The following is a 24,202-nucleotide window of genomic DNA, read 5'->3' as shown; positions in this document are numbered from 1 at the left end:
GCCCCGGAGAAGGGTTCTTCTGGAAACGACGAAAACTTCCAGGGATTGGTACGACGATATCTGGACACACCGGTTGGTGGAGTCTGAATCGTACGATGCATGGCTGGGGAGGGTCCCGTTTTTTTTCTTTTTTTTTTTTTTTTTTTTTTTTTTTTTTTTAATTCCCCTGGAGGGTCCTAGAGACTTTTCAGTCCGTTGTCTTTTTTCAAGATCAGGGGGGCGAATCGGCGATGAAAATTGAATCGTGGAGGGAGCCTGGGTGACCTGGCCAGCCAAAGCTGGGTTCTGGGGGCGAAGAGATGTTCTGTGCGCGGCTTGAAGAATTTTGTTCGGTATTATCAAGTTATTAATGTAGCATTATGCGTACTACGTATGGACAATTATAGTATTCCAGCATTCCAGTCGTAGCTGTACCATCTCGGCGAGACTTCAATTGTTCCTCTCGTGGCTGGGAAAACCATACAATCGCCAGATTCAAACTGGGATTTTTGATCATGCGGTCCTCAAGAACGTCACATTGCACGAAGAAGTACAGGTCCTTTTTTGACATAAACTTAACGAATGCCGAATGCACTGACAGCATTGAAGCCGAACTCCGCGGACCTTAAAATTAAAAACTTCAAACATTGAATCCTTCAAACTTCGCGAAAAAAAAAGGAGTCGAGCCAAGAGGCAGCGACTGCAAAGACTGCAGAGACTTTGCGGCTTTTGCAGAGCTTTGTCGTTCCTGCTTTCCGAGCGTCCGCCAGTCCACCAGTTGATCTCACCACGGCAATGCTGAGCTCGGCAGTTCCTACAGGCTACAGCTGGACTTGGTCTGTGTCAAGGTGGCTTGAATGCTCCTTTTCTCCACACGCCCTCGTCTGTTCGCACAAATGCAGAGAGAACATTGAACAGTCCTGGAGTAGTGTACGTACCTCTTAGTGTAGACTGGTAGGAGTGGAAGAAGCAAGGAGCATATGAAAGTACGGAGTACTCAGTATAGTGGATGAAGTAGTGTACAACTTCGAGCCAGGCTTGCCCAAGGTCCGCACTCCACAGGGAGGCAATAGGAACTGTCAATTGGAGCCGAGGACAAGCGGAAGAAACGGTTATGCACTTACACGCTCAAAGTACCTCCTTCTTCTCATCGTCGACGGAGACTGGTATCAAGTTTTGCCTCAGTGTTATCCATGTTGCCCCATTCAATTTCATCGATCTGGCTTAGCCATGATCCATGATAGCCCCAATCCTCCACGTGTTCGATGGAGCTCTCAAACTCGTGGCATCTAATCTTAGTGTCCAGGATGGAAGTGGCCCTCAGGTCAGGGACTCGAAGACTGAGACACCACATGGCTTTAGGTGGAAATTGGTGGAGTTTGCCTTTCTATCGAATATTCTGCTCACACGACAGAAGACCCTCTTTCTCGATAGCCTACTGAGAACTTGGTTCAAAACGACACTAGCATGGTCTCCCCACAACGTAACGGAGCCCATGTTGGGGCCTTATTTCGGCTAGTGGCCCTTGTTAGGCGGCATTCACCGTGAGATGTCGTTCTTGGTTCGAGTCTGGAGAAAAAATCAGTAGCAGAATTTTCAGATACGGCCGCTTAACTGCTAGTCTGCCAGTGATTTGGGTCTGGAGGTAAGCCTATCATGGAGAATCGCGCGAAAACATCTGTACGAAATCGGTCCTTGAAAGCGCCGGAAACCGACGCCTTAGACCACAGGTGGAGAGCGGATTTGGTTGTTTGTTTGTCCCGGGCCTTGCTCTTTCGAGAAAAAAGAAAACAAATTTCGTCATCCTGCCTCGACCCATACTTGCATGTCGGGATCGTGGGCAAGCGTTGTCGGATGATATGAAAAAAAATAGATCGAGATCGATACGGAGTCTACCTAGCTTGTTCCGTACACTACGACACTACTTCGTAGACGCGTAAATGAGGTAGTATCAGCCATTCAATTAATCACACCAAAAGCGCGGTAATAGTTGAAATCCTCCTAGCATCTTGCAAGCATCTCGCAGCACCCCCCGGCGGTCCCCGTCGATGACTCCAGGCTCCACTGCCTCGTGTGAACTTACACACTACGGAAGCACGATTCCTTCGCGACCACGTTTTTCGTCGTCATATCCGGATTCGCGACTTCCTCTCTGGGCAATGGAACGATGTTGTGCTCCGCATCTTCCCTGTTACGAATTGTACGAATTGCTTCGTATGTCCGAAGTAAGAACGATTGTGGTAATATTGTGGTTCCGCGGATGGGGGGCGAGGCATGGTTTCTCCAGAATAATTTTGTATGCAACCATTGAACCATGGTACGAAGTAGCCCACTGTTCACTTGGAAACAGCATGTCGTCACAATAATGGTCGAATTGATCTTTTTTCTGATCGCGCTCGGCCCCAATTCTAATTCTTCCCCCCGCGTCCAATGCCAGCGTCACTGCCGAGTGTGCCCGTGAGTCCGCTAGCTGGAGGGCGCACGTCCTTTCGCTTGCTTTTTCTTGGTTCCTCGCTTCTCGTGCAGAGCTCCAATAGATATTTTCGGTCGCTTGAGAATGTCAACGTTTGACATGACGAATATTACTTGTGCAGTACTTGTATAGCATACGAAGTATTTCGTAGTGGCGACTTGGATTGTCCTCATCGTGATTGGGGAATTCGAGCTGCATCAACTGTCGACAAGTACTTCTCATGTATAAGTCTGTACGGTTACATCATAGGAACTTTCCCTCTTGAGTTCAGCCTGATGAGTCAGCTGCTGATCTGCGAACTCGCCTTGGTATTGGTGTTCTTCCCGTTGGAGGAAGTTGAGGCTGTCTCAGTTCCCCAAAGAAGGGGAAGGTGCAGTGCAGCAACCTTGTACGACTGTCTATCCCGTCTCTCTTTCCGCTCCCGCAGCCTTGCTTGATCTAGTGTAGAAGAAGAAAAGATCTGCCTCTGTCCCCATCTGCCTCCCTCGACAAAGTCTGGAGTAAATATGGAGAATGTCTCGCCTTTGCAGTCTCTCTCTCATATCCCAAATTTCAATTTTTCTCTTTGCCGTTGATCGCCTCGACTGGTCACCTATCATATCCCGGCCTCCCCTGCCTATAGTGCCATCCGCGCCGTATCATCCGTACCATCCCTTGAGCATTTCTAATCTTTTTTCTCTTCTCAACTCCGCAAAACCCACTAAATTGGTCCTCCGCTTCTAACCAAATTCTTGACAAAAATCGACCCATTTCTTGATCGACCCTGGCCCCCACGCATTTCTCCCATTTGCTCCTCGTCTTGCCTGTCACACCCCCCTGGCGTCGCAATCGAAGGAGGTGCAGACTGCAGACTGCAACACAATCATATGCATAAACTGCCCAGCCATGCACCGGAAGCGTTCCAGCTGAGAATCCTGTCCTCGTCTTGCGTCGAAAATCGAGTTGAGAGGATCAGCTCAGGGGGGAGACATCTAAACTCTCTCCCCTGAGGGTTGAGGGACCGAACCGATTGATACTGCTCAAGTACCTTGTTTATGACTGACATTTCTGCCCTATTTGGTGAATGACATTGCACTATCCTTTTGCTCCTGCTGGTCCAGCATTGGCAGGTTCTTCCACTAATGCAAGCCTCTCTCCTTACGGAAACCACGGGAGTCTGTGGTGTCTCCTCGGTAAGAGGCTCACTGGAGAAAGGAGGAGGCGAAACTTGGCCATTGGTGGTCCGCTAACTCTAACCGTCAATCGCCTAGACTTCCCCTGCTAATCTCGAACGGCTGTCTTGATAAACGTTGTCATATTCGCTAGAAGGCGATGTGCCCTACGATTCACCCGGTGTACCGCATATATATGATGTGATGTCTCTACCCGAATTATGCACCTCGATTGTTGTGCTCTCTGGATGATAATCTAGTTTTAATCCTGGCTCTCCCCGCACACTATGAAATGCAGGGGAGGCACGAGTCGAGATTCCGAAATAACCTTGCTTTTTTTACCAGGTAAAATTTTCTCGACAAGGTTGTCGACACGAGAAGATAATATTACAAAGGCCTCGCCTTGTAAACTAATGCCTCAACCCAGGACACTGCCTAATAATCACAGCCGACGAAGTACTTCATCCGATTAGACAAGACACGGCAGATAGTATCGGCGGGATTCTAGCAGGTCCGTGAAGGCTCAGTTTCAAGCTGTGGCGGACGTACTGACCGCAGCATGGCCAGGGCATCTGTTAAAGTGAGCATGGTCGGGTCTGACCGGTGTAACCGTGAGGCCTCTGGTGCTCCGAACCCGACCTCCGGACACGGCACAACTCGGAAGGATGAGCCGGCCCCTGAGGGATGCGTCTCGGAACGAGGTTGTACTTCGTACGCACAAATCCTACCCTTGATGAGTTCGGGAAAACTAGGCGGAGAGACTACTAGGAGGAAGTGACGCATTCCGCCCTGCAAACCTCAACTTTCTGTTGGATTCTGCCTGTGGAGCCCAACAAACGCAGCCCGGAACCCACACCGCGACCACATGCCGACAGGGCTTTCCATAGGGACCCGTTAAAATGTAACCGTATTTTTTTTTTGGTCAGGGGTGAGGTCATCTCTGGTTGGGCTGCTTGCCCTGTTCCTTACATGGGGCCGAAAAAAAATGGAGGAAAAAAAGGCCCACTTGCCAAGGATAAGACCCGACAAGTACACTTACCTTTCTCCCTCTTTACTCGCCCCTTGCTTGTTTGTACTCCGCAATACACTCCCCTGGTCACTTCGTCCATACACCATCGGCAAAAGATCATGCGAGTATGATTTCACGCCTGGACTTACATGCCAGACTAGCGTGCCGTCGAATGTTCACTGAATCAACATCAGTGTCTCATGACTTGCATTTCCGAACCTGGATCAGGTCAATATTTTTGCATCTTGGCCGTTTTTTTCCTCTGTTTGGCGCTGAAAATCTGGACAATCTCAAGGATTTCCAAAGCAAGATTGGTGCGCTAGCGAGGATTCCCCTTCTTTTACACCGATTTGGGGTGTAATCGGGCGGAATTGCCACGAGGGTTTATCTTTTATCAAGGCTGGGGGATCTCCTGATCTGCGGATGCTAGGCAAGTTGGTTTTCGTCTAAACTTAAGAAAACGGTAAACCCCACAAAGTGCCTCATGACATTGCTTCCTACTGGCTCGATCGTCCACGGCTGATTGATAATGCTGGGCCCAGCATCATTCGAGAAGGGGAAAACTCTACGATCCGGGTTTTTGCAAATCCTCAGCTGGGAACGTGGCCGGGTGCGGGGGAGGAGTCTGTGGCCACGTGTGAGGACTCTCATGAGACCCCTGTTTTTCTTTCCTGGTCTCTTTTGCCATGAGGTTAGGTTTGTCTAAACGTTTTAGATTTCCTGGGGAACTGGGGAACGGGGGAACGGGGAATGAAGCGAGGGTGTCAATTTCAGATGGGCGGCTGCCCTGTCTCAGTTCCCCGTCAATATATTGAACATCGATATGGATGGGGGACGGGGAACGAGGCGGAGACCTCGCTTGGCCTCGCTTCTGGAAGTGCCGCGCCCGGACTCGGGTGCATGGACTATCGAGTTGCTTGGTCCTTTTCTCTTTGGTAGAGGTGCTATGTCTCTGGAGTCCTGTGCTCGACGCCCGGCTGCTCGCTGACTTGGAATATCAAGACCCGCGATATGCGCTCGATTTGCTCTTGAGGGAGGAGGGAGGCCCCCAGAGCTCGAGGCGACCTCATCCCTGACAAGAGTTGGCGAGTCGAGCCTACTATCTATGCCTTGCCGTTTCTCTCACAGCTGCAGCTTTCCCTGCCATATACTTGCCAGATGCAGTCTCCCGGATGCCTCTCTGAGGACTCCCCGTGCGCCTTTGGGAAGTGCGGACCCCTGTTTCAGTCGAAGTTCTACAAATAGAGAGCAGGTAAGCCTAATGCCCTTTAACTTCGGTAGGTAGCTCGTGGCTTTAGAGTATGATGGGTAAGTGAGGTGAAAGCAAAGTTGATTGTCATGAAGATGTGGTTGATGGACGAGAACTGGAAGATCTGCCGTCGTCCCCATGTACCTTCGTACCTCGTACAGTACAAATATGGTATTCGTATTTAAAGCACTGTGCCCATGTATGCAAGCTGAGGTCAGCAAAGAAATTTCTGCCATTCAACACCGCCTTCCTTCTTCTGCAGCTCAGCCTCTTCCATTCTTGGCTTGCGAAAAAAAAACAGCATCGCAAAGATCATCAACAAGCTCTGCTACGAATAACCAGCGAACCCGCAAACGACCCTCCCCATCTATCCCCGGACACGAGTCACTCTTTCAATTCGGATTATAAGAAGAATTATTCTCTTAATTACCACTTTATACCCCCAACATGTCGTTCTTTGGAATGGGTCGTCCTCAGCCCTCTTCGGAGGAGAAGATTGCGATGATGGAGAATGAAATCATTGCTATGTCTGACCTCCACAACCGGTTCGTCTCAATCTATCCATCTCTCTCTCATCTAGGAAAAGAAAGCCCCAATCCACCATTTTCCCTCTCACCCACCCTGCCAATTACCCCTTTCACAACCAAGCTCCGTGTTGAAGAAAAAAAGACTCGTCGCCGGAACCCCCGAAATGCTAACCTCTATCAACCCAGCCTCTCCAAGATCTGCTCCCGAAAGTGCATCCCCACCGACTACCGCGAAGGCGAGATCAACAAGGGCGAATCCGTCTGCCTCGACCGCTGCACGGCGAAGTTCTTCGAGGCGTACATGAAGACCAACGAGCTCATGCAGCAGTACGGTCAGCAGATGCAGTCCGGCGGCAAGATTGGCGGCCTGAAATAAATGAAATAAATACCCCAACCGAGGAGATGTGGAGTCCTCTTCTCTTTACTTCTCCTCGTTTGATTTCACTTTTTTTTTTTTGCGACTTGAAAAACCCAAAAGATATATAAAGGGGACCTTTTGGTTGGCCTGAAGTTTATGCTGGGTTTGAAAACCCCGATATAAACCTGCTTACTCTTGGCTTCATTTTCTCGTTGCTGTTGGTTTTATCCTTTCAGGGGGGGACCGGGGGCTGGCTGGGGTGGAATCTCATGATGTTTAATCATTGGTGGCCTTATCGTGGCCTGTGTTTTGCTACCCGAGGGAACCATGTTTTGGGAAGGGATTCTTTTCTCATAGACTTTTTCGTGTTTTTCCGGGAATAGGGGGAGATGAGAGAGAGAGCCTCATTGTACGATAAAATTGGCAAGAAGCTGAGGGGACGGTAAACAAACAACAAAATCATGTATAAATCTGCTCTGGTATAGAATCGTCCCTGGCTAGAGATTGGGGGAACTTTTCCTAGAAATTCATGAAATCTCCGCTGACGATTCACTTCTTAAACCAAAGATGTACGATGCCAATACCGTCAAAAGGCGTTGCCTTGCCCACCAAAATGCATAGAAGAAAAGTAGATAAATTGTCTATCGAAATGCCCCTACTCCCCAAGCTTGTATGCTAGCCATGCCTAGTATGAAATCTCATGTGTCATCAGGCCCCTTCCCGGGATTCCTTGGGCTTTCTGCTCCTATACTCCAATGCACCAAGATGTTGATATCCATTCGTTTTTCGAAAATGCTAACCTGGAAATGCTGCTGCCTCGTTGGCAAGAACAAAAGAAAAAGACAAACTTACGCCTTGACTTCCCTAGTAATGTTCGGCCCCGTCCCAATGCCCGTCAGAGTCCTGACAAACCAATGCAACCAACTCTCCGTCTCCAGCTGAATCTTCAGCTCCTCCACGCGCCTCTCGACATCCTCCACCTGCTTCTCATACGCGACGACTCCGTCCTCAACGTCCTCGACCTTCGACGCGAGCGTGTTCATCTCGTACTCGAGCCTCGCCAGCAACATCTCCACGTCCTTGAGCTCCCTCGAGAGGCTCCCGCGCTCCTCCGCTATCAGCTCCACCGAGGCAGATCGGACGTTGCGACACACCTCGGCTAGGTGCGCCGCGAGCATCTGGAGATCTTCTTGGTGCTGAGAGAATCGGACGTCGAGCGCCTCGACGGCCTCGACGTTCTGCGTCGCCCAGGGCTCAATGTCGCGTTTGATGTCGAGCATCTTCTGGTTTAGGCTGCGGGCGAGCTCTTCGAGGCAGCTCGTCTTCGGAGGAAGGGCGCTGCCTGCTTTGCTGCTTAGGATGTCCTCGAGATCGACGATGTCGATGACTTCCTCCCAACGGAGGATCGCCTCCTCGGCGTCTCCGAAGGATAGGCGCCGGGACCACCGATGCTCGTTGAGGGGTGTTCTCATGGTGGGCTGGGCGAGTTCTAGGGTATGGCGTCGGTGGAGATGGCATAACGGCTTGCCGCTGGTCCGCTCGGCAATCAGCAGAGGACCTCGCAAATCGCTATCGTCCGCTACCGAACCTGCCACCGATATTGTGCCTTCGACGACATCTTTACGAACCGCATCCGCCAGGCCATCGAAATCCACTTCCAGATGAGTATGGTCTGCGCTGGTTGATGCAAGCGTAGAATTCGGAGGCGGGGCCGGCCTCTGAGAACGGCTTGCTCCCGAATCATACTGCACATCGCCGCCCTCGCCGATCTTCTTGAACGCATCGACATACTCTTCGGGTTTGTTTTTCCACGTAAATGTCCTCGGTATCTGTCCAACGGATGATGCTGACATGGGAGAGGCGACCATGAGACCCGGGCTAATGATTCCGCTGCTAACAATCCCACTCTCGATGAAATCACTTTGGATCATTGACGGCCTGGAGCCGTGAGTTCTTCGGCCGCCACCGATCGTATCCTTGATCCGACCGAGACCACTCCTGGCATCGCTCATTTTGCCCGCCACGCTCTTGAAAACGGCCTTCCCGATATTCTCTCTGTCGCGATCCCCTCCAGGACTATCAGTCATAGCAGGAGTAGGAGCAGATGGAGGATGAGGATGGATTAGGCCGGGACTGTCATCCTTCTTTAGGCGCTCGAATTCCTCCTCGGTGGGTAGGGAGTGCGTGTTCCTCGTACTCCTCGTATCCTGCTGAGCTAGCATACTACCAGCAATTTCGTCGTACGCGGCCGGTCCATCAAAGCCGTTCCTCCGGGGTTTTCCATGCCAGAGCCATTTGGCCCGTTCGCCGGTGGCCAGGGATATGAAACGATCAATATCAACGGTTTCGATGTCACTAATGCCCGCCTTGTCGCGACCGGAGACTATGCCCATCACGATCTCGCCTCTCTTCCCGCCGATTTCGGCCATGGTCGATTTGACGGCTCTCGGTACGCCCCATCCTTCACCGGAAGCTGCCTTGGCGGTGACGGACTGCAGCTTGAGCAGGGTTTGGCGGTCAAGCCGGCCTGTTCGCTCATATTTCTGGTATTTTTGGAAGTATGATATGGCTCGGCGGGTGCTATCAATATCAAACACGTCCTTGGAGATGGGCGCGCCAAAGGAATGCAGACGATTCCTAGCTCCCATCAAGGTGCCTAAGAGGGCGGCCACGGTGGTTGGGCCTAGGATTCCATCAGAAGGCTCTATGTTGTAGTAGTCCGTACCGATACCGGTCCACCAGTTCCTGATAGCTGTTTCCGTCACATCACACAGCAGCCCATCGGTATACTCTTGATCTAGATTGCCGAATATGAAAAGGGCCACTTGGCATAACTTGACGAGCTCTAGTACAGCTTGGAAGAGCGGTATCCTCGTGCTCACTTTGTATAACTGGTAGAACTTTGCTTGAGTGGCTTGCGTCGGATCGGTTAATGTCAAGCCGGATCGACCTGAGCACCCCATGCGCTTCAGATTTTCGTTCACCATGAAAGATTTTTGGTGCTTCCGTATGTCACCTTCGGGTATCGGGATAACGGTAAGAGCCGACGGGAAGCTGCTGAGATTCGTCACCATGAGGTCGCCCAGGGGCGTTTCCTTTGGGCGAGCATGGTGTTGTTGAATAGCCTTGAAAAAGACTTTGAGTCTCGGTGACCATGTGCTTTCGTCGGCAGGTACAGCAAGGACGCCCACCACTATTGAATGTCGCCGATCTCCGGTGTATGTCGCAATGACGAGGGTGGGCGACCGCCGGGAGCAGGCCCATTGTTCGACCAGGTATAGCTCATATCCTTGCAAAACGCTCTTTGGTTTCACTATACTAACCGCCGGGTCTTCTTCGAGATATCTGGAGCGGGTGAAGGGAGGCGGTCAGCAGAGGCCCAAGTAAAGTGGGGCTACGCGTACGCGTAAGACGTAGAAAATGAGGTGAAGAAAAACGGAGAGGAAAAAAAAAATAAAAAAAACCTCACTTGAAAGCAACGTGGTCTGGCAAGACGATGTGTCTCCGGTGTGGTAGAGGTGTGGGCGAGACCGAAGGCTTCTCCGATATATATTCCTCCATTGTCCCATCGGCAGCGGGCGTTGGTGTATCTAGAATTAGTGGACTTGGGGTGGATCCTTGCTGTGAGGGCATTCGCGAGTGTAGACGAGATAAGGAAGGGTCCTTATCGTAGGCAAAAAAGAATGCCATTTTCCAGCGGTTTAGGGGGTAAAACCGTCCTCCGTAGCCTCATGTGTGCCGTGATCGCGATCGAGGGATGGGAGTTCATTGTCGGGAAGCGAAGGTCATCGGGATTGCTGTCATGGTTCGAAGAGAAATTATCTGGCGAATGCTCGATAGTCGGCGACCGACACTCGGGCGAAGGGGAGGGGAGCGAAGCAGCGGAGGTCGAGGCGATGCAGGAACCAAGGATGGAAGTGGGAGGTGTCGTCGAGTTTATGTAGCAGCCAAGGAAGTCTAGATCGAAGCACGTCCTGCCACGATGTCGATTTAAGGACGACCACAGGTGTGGCATGTGACGCAAGCGAAAGCCTCCAACTTTCTGAGGGGGACTTGTTGGAACCCCCAACATTGAGTGCTCAACTGTACTTCGCAGCTGTACCACTCCTGTGCCTGTGTGACAGCCGATGACGGCTCTTGTATGGGAGGCCTTTCACTGGCTGCTGCCCCTAATTCGGCGGAGAGAAATGGCGAATAGCGGGGTTGCCCGCTGAGAACCAGCCACTGAATACCACATCACACACCAAGTACTTCGTACACAGGTACCTTCTCGAGTCTACCGGTGTGCGAGCGACACGTACAAAGTACCCTCGTACCTGCAAAGCCATCACCCCAATCAAGGCAATCGTCTCCTGCCATCTGATTGGCACGATAAGTCTGGCCATTATCGATAAGGCACCTGCCACTCGATCTCAATGGCGGAACTCTCCTTCAAACGAGGAGAGGAGATCTCATGACGACAGAAACCCAACCTTGCCGCCATCCCCACGATAGTTGTAGTATAATACCTTTTTTTGCCCGATTTACCTCCCCCACGCCGCCTCCGTGACTGTTTTGTCACGACTGGCATCCAAGAAGCTCTGGTCCTTCCCTTCGAGCTACGACGACACTCCAGTTCTTTCTGTGAGAGACCGTCTCCTCCGTTCCCGCTCGTCGAGGGGACATGAGCTCTCTCCCCGCCTCCCCACCGTCTTTTCTCATAATTCGAGCGTAAATTACATATTTGCACATAACTTTACTCGAACCCCTTCTCCTTTCTTTCTTTTCCTCTTGATCCCTTCGCTGATAACCCTCCCATACCCTCTCCTCACTTCCACATTCCCCAATCATGTCTACAAACCGAGCAGAACCGACGCCGATGGTGTCTCTCCAGAAGGAGCTGAAGAAGATGAAGGGTGCCACTTTGGCAGCAGCCGTATCGGACGCAGACCGCATAATCGCTCTCCTCGAAACCGCGAGGGAACAGGTAGCAAATGGTATGTGTGCCTTGAGCCTCACAAATTCAAGGCCCTTGCTAACAACTTGACCCTGTCGTGTCATACAGCCAAGGATCCTCATACCGCGAGCATAACCATGACGAAACTGCAAAATCCAATCAAAGATAGATTCGAAGCACTGAACAAGGACCTGAGGGAAATATCAAAACAGCAGAAGAACTTTGGCAAGGCCCTAGACAAAGTGAGTTGGACACACACACACACCTAAACTCTCTTGGTTTTTGGTGGTACTAACTGACATTCTCTTCTTCCATATACAGTTATTACCACATAGGCCCCTTCCCTCAGAATCCAACGCAATAGCAGGATGCGAATCACACATTGCAAAGACCATAATCATGCACCTCTTCCGTGAGGGCCGCTTTGACGTCGCTACATCCTTCCTCGCCGAGGCCCGCGAGCACGGTGTCATCGGCGCCGCAGATGACATGCAAAACATATTCGAACCTCTCGAAGTCCACTTCACCGATCTCTACCGAATCCTTGGCGACCTTCGGAATCGTAACCTCCTCCCTGCCATGGAATGGGCCGAGCGAAATGCAGATGGACTAGAGGCGAATTCGTCTAACCTGGAATTCGAGCTGAACCGCCTGCAGTTCATATGGTTGCTGAAGGGCCCTGCCGTCAACGGCCTCCCAGACGACGAGCGCAACGGCCTCCTTGGAGCCCTCCAATATGCACGACAGCACTTCTGGAAGTTCCAGACCCGCCACGGCAAACAGATCCGCGAACTCATGACGGCCATCGTCTTCTCGAACAACATCCAAGACTCGCCTTACCGCTCCCTCTTCGAGATCCACTCCGCCTTCGAAGAAGTCGCCCACTCCTTTGCCCGCGAGTTCTGCTCCCTCCTCCACCTCTCCGCTGAGTCCCCCCTCTATGTCGCCGTCACAGCCGGAGCGATATCCCTCCCGCAACTGCTCAAGTACAACCAGGCCATGAAGGCCAAGAAGACCGAGTGGACGTCGTACGACGAGCAACCCTTCGAGACGCCGCTGCCGAGTAGGATGGTCTACCATCCCATCTTTGTATGTCCCGTGCTAAAGGAGCAGACGACGGCGCAGAACCCGCCGATGATGTTGCCCTGCGGTCACGTCGTCTGTAAGGAGGCGTTGAAGAAGATGCTCAAGGCGAGCCGCTTCAAGTGTCCCTATTGTCCGAGCGAGGGTGTCTACAAGGATGCGAGGGAAATCAAGCTATAATACAGCTCCTTCGCACGGGTTCTATTGGTGTGGAGTGGAATGTGTTGGCAGACAGGGAGTCAACGGAACTTCCTTTGTTTATCGTTTCTTATGTCTTTCCTTTTGATTGTCATGGGTCATGAACAGGACGGTTGGGGCGTTCTGCGGATACCGGTCTTTTTCCTCCTCCCTCTCTCTCTCTCCTCTCTTTCCTCCATCATCCCCTTGCCTGTAGAGTTCCGAAATCTAGAAATATGGCCTTTTCACGGGAGAGAAAGACCGCTAGGTGGCGAATGGGAGACGTCGTCTAGTCTAGTTTCTCAGGGCTCTGTAAATTGGTACTTTTGGGCTTCCTGGTGTTTAGTTCATTGGGCGGGTGGGTTGATCTGGGAATGTTTTCAGCGAATCAAGTGTATCTACTTCGCAGACATCAATTGTGTATTCATCGAAATTCGAATTCATAAATCTTTCTCGTATAAATCCTATCATCATAAGATGTTGCCTGTCTTGTCTGCATGTGAATGTGTCCATCCCAGAAACGACAATGTGAACTTCAAACCCTGGCCACTTTGCTCACCGTTTGATGAACCAAAGAAAAAAACTCCATGAACAATGTAAAAGTTCCAGCCACAGATCATTCATGGAAACCGAAGCCAAGTTAAATAAAACTTTCTGATATTGAAAAGGGGGGACGAGAGCGACTCGTCAAGATGGGGGTATGTATGTAAAAGCTACCTCTTCACAACCAAGAGAACACCGCAAAAATATCCTTCCGTCTCTTTCTCAACGAGGATATATTCAAACAACTTCCGATAGAGACCAAAATGGAAAAAAAAAAAAAAAAAAAAAAAAAAAAAAAAAACAGACAAAAGAGGATAATGGATGGAAACACTAGAGTTCTTCTGCAAACCGATGAATGCTGCCCCGAGCGTATTCTCATCTCAGTTGGTATCGAGATGGACAAGAGATCAAAGAAAAAAGAATCAACGAAAAACAGAAAACGAAAAGGAACAAGTGTATATGTCAAAAAGAAACGCCGAGATGGGAAAGAAGAGAGAGAGCAGGATGACTCGCAAGAAGAAAAACAAAGGGATAATAAAAAGATAAAAACAAAAATCAAGGGAAACCAGTCGTCAAGTCATGTCCTTGTTTTGTACATTTTAGATTCCGCCTGCTCCCTCTTCTCCTCTCCATCCTGGATTTCAGCCCTCCTTGTTACCAGCTGAAATAAGTCCGCCTCGAACACCTTTGATAAGAAAAAAAAAATCCAGACCGCCTCACTCACACGCTCCAAAGTCATGGTTTCATATATCTTTTTTGTTATTTCCAACTTTTCTGTGTAACCCCCCTTTCTCTTCCATTTAGTCAATAGTCATTCTGCTGGGAACCTGAGGTTGTTTGAGATCATTCAGGTTGATCGAGTTTAGGTCGGGCTTCTCCTCGTCTCGCCGGGACGACGATGTCAGGTGATCCTTCAGGCCAGCACCAAAGTTCCTCATGCAGATGATGGCATTGGCAATGGTTAGAAGAATGAGGAGAATGGTGATGACGGAGAAGGCGGTAAGAGACTTTCGCACAGGTCGATACGTAGCCTGAGTGCGAGCTTGATAGATTCGGACAAGTTTGAAGATAAAGTACGTGAGGGCGCCGAGGTAGCAGACGATAGTGAAGAGCATGCCCCACTTGTTCTCGCGTCGGGCAGACCAGGCGGCGAGTAGCAGAATAAAGATCGTAATAGGAATAACGGCGATGGTAAGGCCAAACTCCGGGTCATCGGTTTGGTCGTTAACGACAACAAGGAACTGAACCATGAAGCCGAGGAAGAAGAAGAAATCGAACTTGAGCAGCGCGATGTAAATCTGGTACCATGGGGTTAGCTCAAGTGCTCGTTCGGGTTTACAGGCGTGAGGGCAAGTGAGAGAGGTGCAGAGATAGGGACATACCTGGTAGTGTAGGAACCTCTTTTTCATCCTGTAGTCGGCGCCGATGTGCTTCAGAATATCCCAAGCGAACTGCTGGTACAGCTTCCAGGCTGCGAAGCACATAGCAATAGTGGTGGCCGCAATAATGCAGGGAATCGCGACCAGGAAAGGTCGGATATCATCCCAGATCTCATCGGCGGGGGCTTTGAGGGCGCCAGGGAAATCACCCAAAATGTCCAAGGCTTCCAAGATTTGCTCGACTTGGATGGCCGTGTAGATGAGCAGGGCCAAGTTAGAAATACACACGCCGATGACCTGGATGGTGTTCTTCATACGAAGAGCGTCCCATACAATGACTAGTTCGTACAAGAAACCGAAAATGAAAAGAGTAAGGAACGTGGGGATCGTTTTGTATTGCGCGTCGGCCTTGGTGTTATCCTTGACGTACGGCCCAAGGTTCGTTTGGAATCGGCCGAAGACGTACCTGGAAGTGGAGAGTTAGCGCGGAACTAAATCAAACTCAAGGCCAAGAATAAACCAAGTTGTGTGTGTACACCCGTTCCGCCAAAGTCAAAAGGAGTATCAATCATCGATATAAAGGGGAAAGGGGAAAGGACGTACGCTTCAAACGCCAGACACAGAATGGCCTGGAGGCTGACAACAAGCATGAATATGCGCGGCCATTTCGTCGATACGAACTCCAGACTGAACAACTTTGCCCTCTTCGACCCGGCGCCGGCAGAAGCTTGTCCGTCCCTCGAGTACGTCTGGTTGTACTGGGACTGGTTGAAATCGTTGTATGTTTGATAGCGGCTGGCCTGACTACCCAGCTCCTGCTGCGGAGGAGGCGAGTAGGTCTGCGGCGCCGGAGGGTAGTGGGCGTATTGAGGCTGCTGGGGGTATGATTGATTCATTGGTGCCTCTGAGTACTGCGATTGATGGCCGTATGATTGAGGAGAGTACTGATCGTACTGAGAATAACCTGGGTCCCCGCCGAGCAGAGACCCCCGTGACTGCGTGTCGATTCGGGTCGCCAGGATGGGCGAATGTGCGAATGTTTTGTCCGACTCCAACAAAAAGGTTCGGAGCCGACAAAACTAGACGGTGCTACCAGATAGTGTAGCGAGAAGCGGGGGTGTTCACGAGACGGCAAAGAGTCTGGAAGGAAACTCTTTGAGAACACTCGTTGAAAAAAAAGAGAACGGGGCGGATGCGGTTCTTCGAGCGATCAAATGGATGGTCGAAGCCAGGCGTCGTCGGGAAATTTGGAGGCGTCGATCGATCGCGGAGGTGGTGAATTGGAAAGTAGATAAAGAGCGAATTCGTCGGGACGATCGATCAAATTGGGGGGAAGAATTGAAGAAGCGAGAAGGGCGAGAATCGCGCGTAGGACTCGAAATCAATGTGGCTCTCGGAAGATTTCACGGGATCGGTCGGGTCGTCGAATAGGGTCGGTCGGTCGCTGTAGGACGGGCGGTTGAAAGGGGTGAAGGGGGAAAAAGCGGGAACGAAAGGGGAACACGTCGACAAGGAAATCGATGGTGTATATTTTGACGACGTTTCGGAGGAAGAATTGAAGAGTTTGCTCGTGATGTAGCCTTCGCCGGGTCGCACGACAGACGTTGGATGACTTTTTTTTCTTTTTTTTTTGTTGCTGGGCGGCGTGGGAAATGAAAGACTGTCCTTCTGGGGCGACAACGTTGCAAGAAACGGGGCGCGGCTGAAGGAGAATGGCGAGAGCGGTCGGGCAATACAATGCTTGGGAATGCGTGGGCTGTGTGGCAGCGTTCGTGACTGTTGGGGTCGGATAATCGCTGGAGAATGCTCTGGACGATCTTCACCACTTCTTTGGATGAGGATGAGAAGGGCGAAAACAGCCTGGCAACACACAAAAACGTCAAAACGTTGAAATGGACGAGGTCTGAGGATAAAAGGAGGAATTAAAACGAAAGGCGTCAACGTCCGAGTTGGCAGTGCTGATGAAACAGGAAGGAGTGGAATCTTGTTCGAGAGGATTGAAGAGACCAACCAGGGCGAGCCAAGCCAAGCCAGGGCCAAGCAGGACCAGACAGGACCAGACAGGGGGGAACAGGACGTCGGTGATCAACGGTCAATTGATGGAAGTGGACTGGACCAGCCCAAAATTGGTGAAGGAGAAAAGTCCTATACTGTTAGCCAGGCGTAGCGTCCCGTTGTGGGCTGTACTTCGCAGTCCGAATTGGTGGCCTTTGTACTGAACTGTACCATTTGGCGGCTTGGTGGATACGGAGTACACTGCTGGCTTCGTATGCGTGTCGTGTCGTATTAATAGTGCTGGCAACATCAAAGTGACACTCGTATGGGGGAGGTACAGGACAGTACATACTACCAGACCAGTCAGGCGCGAGCCAGGTACGAGGAAACCTGCAGATGCCACCACACACTAAACACCGAAGTAACTTTTAGTGGACTTTGTATGCAAGTGCGTGCTGCAAAGTCACTCGTAGGGCGGTAATAATACGGTCTGCACTTTCCTTCTTGTTTCAACAGCAGGAGGTGTGCAACCGCCGTCACTTTCCCACCAAGAATAACCTCCTTCTCATCATATGTCAGTTGATCAAAATAGACCTTATCTTAAAATAATCTTGTGATCATTGATGGGCGTACCTCGGTCGGGGAGACCAGACAAGACTCGCCATCATCGATCATCGGCCATCGATCCCAATTTTTTGAGGTTGCCAGGCTCCCTCTCCGGCCGGAATAAACTCAGGTCAGGGGTGGCTGTACCGCCTGGCAGGCCTGGCCCCCATTTGATGGCTTGGGCTTGGCTAAACCCACCGGCTCCGCCCCTGCGACTTAGAGCCAGTACTGGCCTCATCGGATTCGGAATTCTTGGCGCAGAGTACGGTAGAAGCCAAAGACAGCGATTCCTAAGAGTATTTGCAAATCCAGTCCCCCCGATTAAAATCTACTATGGCATTGCTCCTCCAAGCGAGTGAATGAATCATTGCAAACCTGTCCTCGATGAAATACCAAGTCTGCAATACATCAACTACTACATACAGCTCCCAACCCTGCCCCTGCCATGTCAACCCGCCCGCAAGGCTGGGTCCATTGGAACAGGCCATAGTCAAAAGCTGCATCAAAGGGAAAAGCCAACAACTCTGCGCCTAACCGTAAGGCAAAATAGACCCTAGCAATCCAATAGAAATGGAATGTGACTTTGCGGCCGTCTGCATCATTCACCTAGTTCGATTCATCCTCCCAATTATCAGAATCATCTCACTTAAGTTGGCACTAGTGGACGGATACTGCCATTCACCGCCGTGATTTATTGCCTGCCAACCTAATGTTTCTATAATAAACGATAGTTGGCCTTCGTAGACCAGTCAATCATGAACAAGGTTGAGAGGCTTACCGTATCACAGTCACAGACCGATGACTACCCGTAGGGCTGTGCTCCGAACCCAAGGTGGATGACAGCGGGGGAGATGTAAAGAAAAATACAGAAAAATGCTTGATGATTATGGCCCCTTCTCCATGTGAAAAAACGTCAGCTTAGATCAATTAATCAAACAACAATACTTCGTATTACCCTTCATCATCCTGATAATAATAGGACCTGGCATATTATCCGTAGGACCCCTCTCCCTGCATCATGGATCGCTGAGTCGCACCAGAGCTTGAAGTCACGTGTCTTGTCAAAATGCTGAGCTTGGGCTCAGACCAGAATGTGTCAAGCAAGACATCAAAACTGGATAAAGTTGCTAAGCCTCACGGAGTCCTCCCGCATCAAATGGCAATCTCGCAACCTCCCATTCGCCGGTTCCATACCATGAAAGAGCAATCTTCACAAGGCTCCCGAGCACTGCCCGCTCCCTTGCACCCGCCCTAGGCGTGCAACCCAAGAATCCCAGGTCCATGGGCCGCCGCATCGTAAAGAACCAGATTTCGCTCCCAGGAAAGGGAAAATAAAAAAGTTCTCCAATAGGATAGAGATGCCCTTTTCCGGTCGAAGTCCGGTATTCCATCAGAGTATCTAGCTGCCTTCATTGTAGTGCAACGAAGAACAAGCGCCGTTTGCATCGACTGCTGGCATCAAAGACTCCATGCCACTGAACTGCAGATTGACAGCTCCGCACTTGAAAGTGCCAACCCGCCCCGCATTAGGAAACATTCTGGGACATCAAGGCATAAACCTCCAAAGCCTCGCCGTCTGCCAGGGTTGCTTGAGAGCCCAAAGAACAAGGAAAGGGGGAAAGTGTAAAGCCACACAACCAAGTCACCCGGGTTTCTCCCCTGGTGCGGCATCTCCTGAGGCGGGACTGAAGGGAACCCCAAGCCCCCCCCCCCCCCCCCCCCCCCCCCAACTTCCAAGCATCAATGCAATGATGAAACAGAAAATGCGCCCCATATCCCGTTTGCTGGCTGGTAAGGGGGATTTGAGAGAAGATGGCATTTTGTTTGAACTTACAGTGGGGCCAAAAAAGTTTCGATCACTTTTTTAATTACACGCCGCGAACGCATCACCTACTTTACCTATCCCCAACTTCAAAAAATCACATCATAGCCAGAAATGGCTCTAGAAAGAAGAAAAACACATCATTCGCCTCATAAGAGGACTCTTATTACATATAAGTATAGAATCAGTATTTCCCACTTTACAATTGTAGCCAAATATAATATTACATCTAGTATAGTAAATAGCATTACAACTAGATATAGATACTAAGCTTTAGTAAAATTAGAACTATAATCTAGGTAGCTATATAATATCAGTCCTAACTAAATTAAATATATTCTCTTAATTATTAAGAGAAACCCTTTTATTTCTATTTAAAATCTTAAGAAATAAGCTAATATTATTTATATAAATACTACTTTAATATTATACTTTTAATAATATAATATTATATATAAAGTAGTATTCTAATAATTAAAATTAATAGAAGAATATATTTAAAAGAAGCTAGTTTTTATAAAAAAATATATAAGTAAAGAAATATTATAGTAAAAATAAGTTATTTTTAATAATAAGATTATAATTATATATAATTAAAAGTAATATTAAAATTAGATTTTCTATAAATATATTAATTATATTCTAATTTAAAAGCTAATATTAATTAATTTAAAATAAAGAAAATAATTAGAGAAGTTAGTAATCTAGTTAAAGAGTAAGCTAATAAGATATTTATAGATATTTTAAATTATATTTTTATTTAGTAAGTATATTATATTAATAGAATACTAAGGAGACCTTAATTTTCTATATAGAGAAATTATTAGGTAAGTTATCTATAATCTCTTTAAAGAAATACTTTTAATAATATATAAGCCTAATAGTATTTTTATTTAAGATAATATTTTTATATATATAATCTAAATAGTTTAAAATTAATTATTTTTATAAACTAAAAAGAATAAAATAAAATTAATTAATTAGCTACTATATTTATTTAATTTTAACTCTATTAAAAACCTATAGAAGGTATTTAAAGAATATATTTGTAAGCTTTAGCTAGACTTAGTAGATATACTAAAGAACTATAGAAGTCTCTAAGTACTAAAAATAACTGTAGTAGAGGTGTGGGAAGATATTAAAGTTAAGATATTATAGAAGCTAGTAGGTAGGATAAAAAAATAGCTGGAGGCTATAATTGATATAGATAGGTAGTATATAAAGTACTAATTTAGTAGATCTTTTTAAAATTATATTCTGATACTTCTTATATATTTCTATAATATTTTATAATATTTTTATATATAAAAATAGCTGAGATATAGTTATTTAAAGTTGGAGAGTGATTTTGAAGTTGTTGAGGGGAAATGTAAAGCGGGGTCGAGTGATTGAAACTTTTTTGCTTTGACTGTACGTACCCACATGCCGAGGTAGACAGGCACACGCTTTTTCTTCAATCATTTTTTTTTTCTTCATTTCTTCGAAGATCTCTCTTCTTCCTCTACTTCGTAATTCTTCCTTCTTGGCACTGATCTACCTTCAAATTTCGGCAGCTCTCGTCACCCAGAAACGCAAACCAAGTGGAGAGAGAACGCGTCACGGGCGATCAGCACTAGTACCAATATATCCCGTATCGACCGTATTGATCGGCCATGTAATACGTTGCTTACCGAACTTGGAATTCAAATCTCAGCAAAGCCGTTCGATTCAAGACAGAAGCAAATGTATCCCAAAATCCCATTTCGTATATAAACTATCATAACGTATGCGCAATCTCATATCCATCATTCGCGAGAATGGAAGTAAAAAAAACAGGAAGGACAAAAAAACAAAACCCATCCAAAAATCTAGACAAGAGGGGAGGATAAAAATAAAGAGACTCCAAAAATGACCACCCAGAATTTGCAATCGTAGCCGGACCAGTCCCACATCACATTGGATCTCGACAGCCAAAAGTGGGGAACACAGAATCCTCATTGAAGATTTCTTCCTCTCTGTCAGGGCTTTGAGAGCCCCAGGGCTCCCTCGTCTGTCGCACGTCGTATCCATGACAGAACGTGGACCCTGCCTCGTTATGATGTTGAACTCGAAGCCGGAGTCGAGCAGTGGCAGTGACTGACACCCTTTGCCCTTCTCGGATCCGCTCGATTGCCTCTCTGAATCACAAAAGGAGGAGTAGAGATTCCGAACCTCCAAATCCACCATCATGAAAACTCCTCCTCAGGCCCCCCAAGCCAACTGCACATTAAACGTCGGCGTCATCCCCACCATATGAGCCAAATAAGCCCCCAACTGCCCATCGTCATCAATCTGCAACGGGACCTCCACCCCCTTCGGATCCTTCAACACACCCTCTACTCCCACGCACACGACCGCATCAGCGAACTTATCTACCGCAACCTGCCTCAGCTCTTCCAGCGAGGTCGTGCTCAACGTCGCGATCCAAAGAGTCGGCCCCGCCACGTACATCGACGAGGGGTGCAAGCGGAGGTACACCGCGATCGTCGTCGGCGCTGTGGCGGCTAGTGGGTGGAAGACGGCACCGGTTGGCCCTACGCCGAACGGAGGCACGAAGTGCTGCTCAACGAACGAGGTCTGGGGACTATGCGCCAGGAGAAGCTGCGTCTCGAGCCGCGAGTCGAGAGACATGCTTGCCTGGGGATCGAGCACTGCGGGCAAAAGTCTATGGTGGCCGTGTGCATGGTCCAGCTCTCTATCGTCAGGCGGAGAGAGCGCGGGGTCCTGCGCTTGCAGCCCAACCGCAACGGATACGTGCATCGAGCTGTTGGGAGAACTTGGGGCGAGCTGCATCTGTGACATCGGCGATACGGTATCGTAGTCCTCAAGCGTGTGGGACATCTGGTCTCCCGTGCCTGAAAAACTAGACGGTGACGAAGCATGAAGTAGAGCATGGCTGGGCGAAAGTGTGTGTTGAGGAGGCGTCGGCACCGTCTCGGTCGCATCGGATCTCGCATTATCATCGGAAACAGCGTCGAGAGACATGGCCGTCTGGCTCTTCCTCTTCTTCGACGAAGATTCCTTCCTCGTCCTCTCATCCCTCAACCTCTTCATGACATCGCTAGCCAATATATCCAACGCCTTACGCCTCTCCTGATACTCGGGTGTGGACGAATCCTCGGGCAACAGCCTCTGAATCAGCTCGGAACCTTCCATCCACTGCGTCATCAACTTGTTCCACTGCTCAGGCCCAGCCTTGGACTTGCACGTAAACTGGTCCTGCCGGCTCACGAGGATTTGGTAAAAAGTCGACCGCAGCTGTCTCGAATCTTCGGGGTTGATCACCAGGATCCTCTTCGCATCGCTGACCGTCATCCGCTTATCGCCATCGCGCATTCGCTTCGTCACGTCGGTACAGATGATATCGAGAGCCAACTTCTTGGGTTCCATGTTCTCTTGACTGGTGTCCCACATGGGGGTCTGTAACTGGTCTACCTCATGAACGACCTGGTCCTTGATGGCCTCCCATTTTTCGGGTCCCGCCAACGTCTTCTTTACGACTCCGTACTCCTCGCAGATTCTTTGAAAGGTGGTCCGCACGGCTCGGTAGCCCACGTTATCCAGTCCTAGAATCAACCTCGCCTCGTCGAGGGTGGTTTCCGAAGGGAACCGAGGCGGTCGGGCGGCATCTGCCGGCTGTCCCGCCCAGCGACGGGTCCTCCTCCGAGGTTTCCGGCCAGGCTTGGGGGGTAGTGAACTCACCGCGTCTTGTGAAAGCCCCGGTCCAGGGACCTGATCTTCGCCAAACGACGCCATCGGATCGGGGCTCGAGACTGTTCCAGCCGCCGTCGTCGACGATGAGGCAGCGGGGGTGCTCGGGCCGCTCCCTCGACTCGATGGTCTCGACTCGTCGTTCGAAAGTTCGACCGAGGGCCCGCCGGGAGACCCTGACCCTTGAGCCTTGTCGCCTCTGGGGTCTCTAAGAAGCAACCGATTCTGGGACCGCAGACGTACCAGTTCTCGAGGCTTGATATCAAAGCCGTCCTCGCCCAAGATCCGCAGCATCTCCCTCTGGGGGAGGTTTTGCTCCCAGAGCTCCTTGACTCGCGCGAGCAGCTCATCGTTTCGGTACACGGGGTTCTGCTTGAGTGGGAAACCCCACTTCCTAAACTGGTTCTGGAACGCTCGCTTGCTATAGTTTGGTGATGAAATGTTAGGATCAGAAGTCAAAGACAAATCCCAGTTCCAGTTTTGATCGGCATCCATGATAAGCATTTCGAGATTATCAAAGAAGTCATCAAAGACAGCGCTCTTTTTGTTGTGCCTTCTCTGGGTTTGCTTGAGTTGTTTGGACAAAATAAAAAGGCAGGGCAAGTAGGCAAACTTCGGAGCCTCGTCCGATAGAAAAGAATACCCCGGAAAGGGAGCCCTGGGGAAAAACAACAACGTTTATTGTAGAGGGAAAGGTGTACTGGTTAACGGTGGTATATGGACGGTTTTGTGCTGCGCCGTGAATGAAGAAAGCCTGCCCAACGTCTTGCGCGGAGATATACTTTCGTAGGTATACTCCCCGTTAAGCCCATATACAGCTTCCCAAGCCTCCTCCCCTCATCTTTCCCCTCCCCTCCATCTCGTACATAATAAATACTATGACAGTAATGAAGTCCGGAAGCAGGCACCGATAGGCCAGTGAAAAGCCACAGGCAGGCAAAACCAAAAAAAGACGTATGATGGGGCCAAAGAGGGATGGTTACGGTGGATACAACTAGCAAAAGGCTTGGAAATGGGGGGGTGTGAGTGTGTTAGGGTGTTTAGGGGGGGCAACGCAACGAAGGGCGGTTGTGACTCACCTCGGCGTGAAGTCATGGTGGAGCCTGAAGTACCGCATAATGTCCTCCAGGGACCTCTTCTCCTGGATATATAACCGGTAACATGTTTCCTGGTAGCAAGCCCAGTC

The 24,202-nt window shown here is 49.5% G+C and overlaps 3 protein-coding genes and 2 pseudogenes across 3 annotated transcripts; 2 read left to right on the top strand and 3 right to left on the bottom strand.

Moving 5' to 3' along the window:
• Positions 1 to 6,308: 6,308 nt before the first annotated feature.
• Positions 6,309 to 6,764, top strand: SAPIO_CDS1358 (uncharacterized protein; the record flags this gene model as incomplete). The annotated part of the gene is made up of 2 exons (XM_016784648.1): positions 6,309 to 6,406; positions 6,575 to 6,764. 2 exons carry the CDS (start codon positions 6,309 to 6,311, stop codon positions 6,762 to 6,764), a joined length of 288 nt encoding a protein of 95 aa, XP_016645764.1.
• An 830-nt stretch (positions 6,765 to 7,594) lies between these two features.
• On the bottom strand, positions 7,595 to 9,820 carry SAPIO_CDS1357 (annotated as a pseudogene; the record flags this gene model as incomplete).
• Positions 9,821 to 11,574: 1,754 nt separating this feature from the next.
• SAPIO_CDS1356 (uncharacterized protein) lies at positions 11,575 to 12,945 on the top strand (the record flags this gene model as incomplete). The annotated part of the gene is made up of 3 exons (XM_016784647.1): positions 11,575 to 11,722; positions 11,791 to 11,924; positions 12,004 to 12,945. 3 exons carry the CDS (start codon positions 11,575 to 11,577, stop codon positions 12,943 to 12,945), a joined length of 1,224 nt encoding a protein of 407 aa, XP_016645763.1.
• Positions 12,946 to 14,285: 1,340 nt separating this feature from the next.
• Positions 14,286 to 15,760, bottom strand: SAPIO_CDS1355 (Uncharacterized protein; the record flags this gene model as incomplete). Its single annotated transcript, XM_016784646.1, has 3 exons — positions 14,286 to 14,783; positions 14,868 to 15,330; positions 15,468 to 15,760. 3 exons carry the CDS (start codon positions 15,758 to 15,760, stop codon positions 14,286 to 14,288), a joined length of 1,254 nt encoding a protein of 417 aa, XP_016645762.1.
• A 5,747-nt stretch (positions 15,761 to 21,507) lies between these two features.
• On the bottom strand, positions 21,508 to 23,520 carry SAPIO_CDS1354 (annotated as a pseudogene; the record flags this gene model as incomplete).
• Between the last annotated feature and the right edge of the window lie 682 nt (positions 23,521 to 24,202).

Source organism: Scedosporium apiospermum (genome assembly GCF_000732125.1).
Source record: "Scedosporium apiospermum strain IHEM 14462 chromosome Unknown SEQ_SAPIO_0055, whole genome shotgun sequence".
Taxonomy (NCBI): domain Eukaryota; kingdom Fungi; phylum Ascomycota; class Sordariomycetes; order Microascales; family Microascaceae; genus Scedosporium; species Scedosporium apiospermum.
Note: the sequence above shows the minus strand (reverse complement) of the source record. Positions and strands in the feature narration are given on the sequence as shown.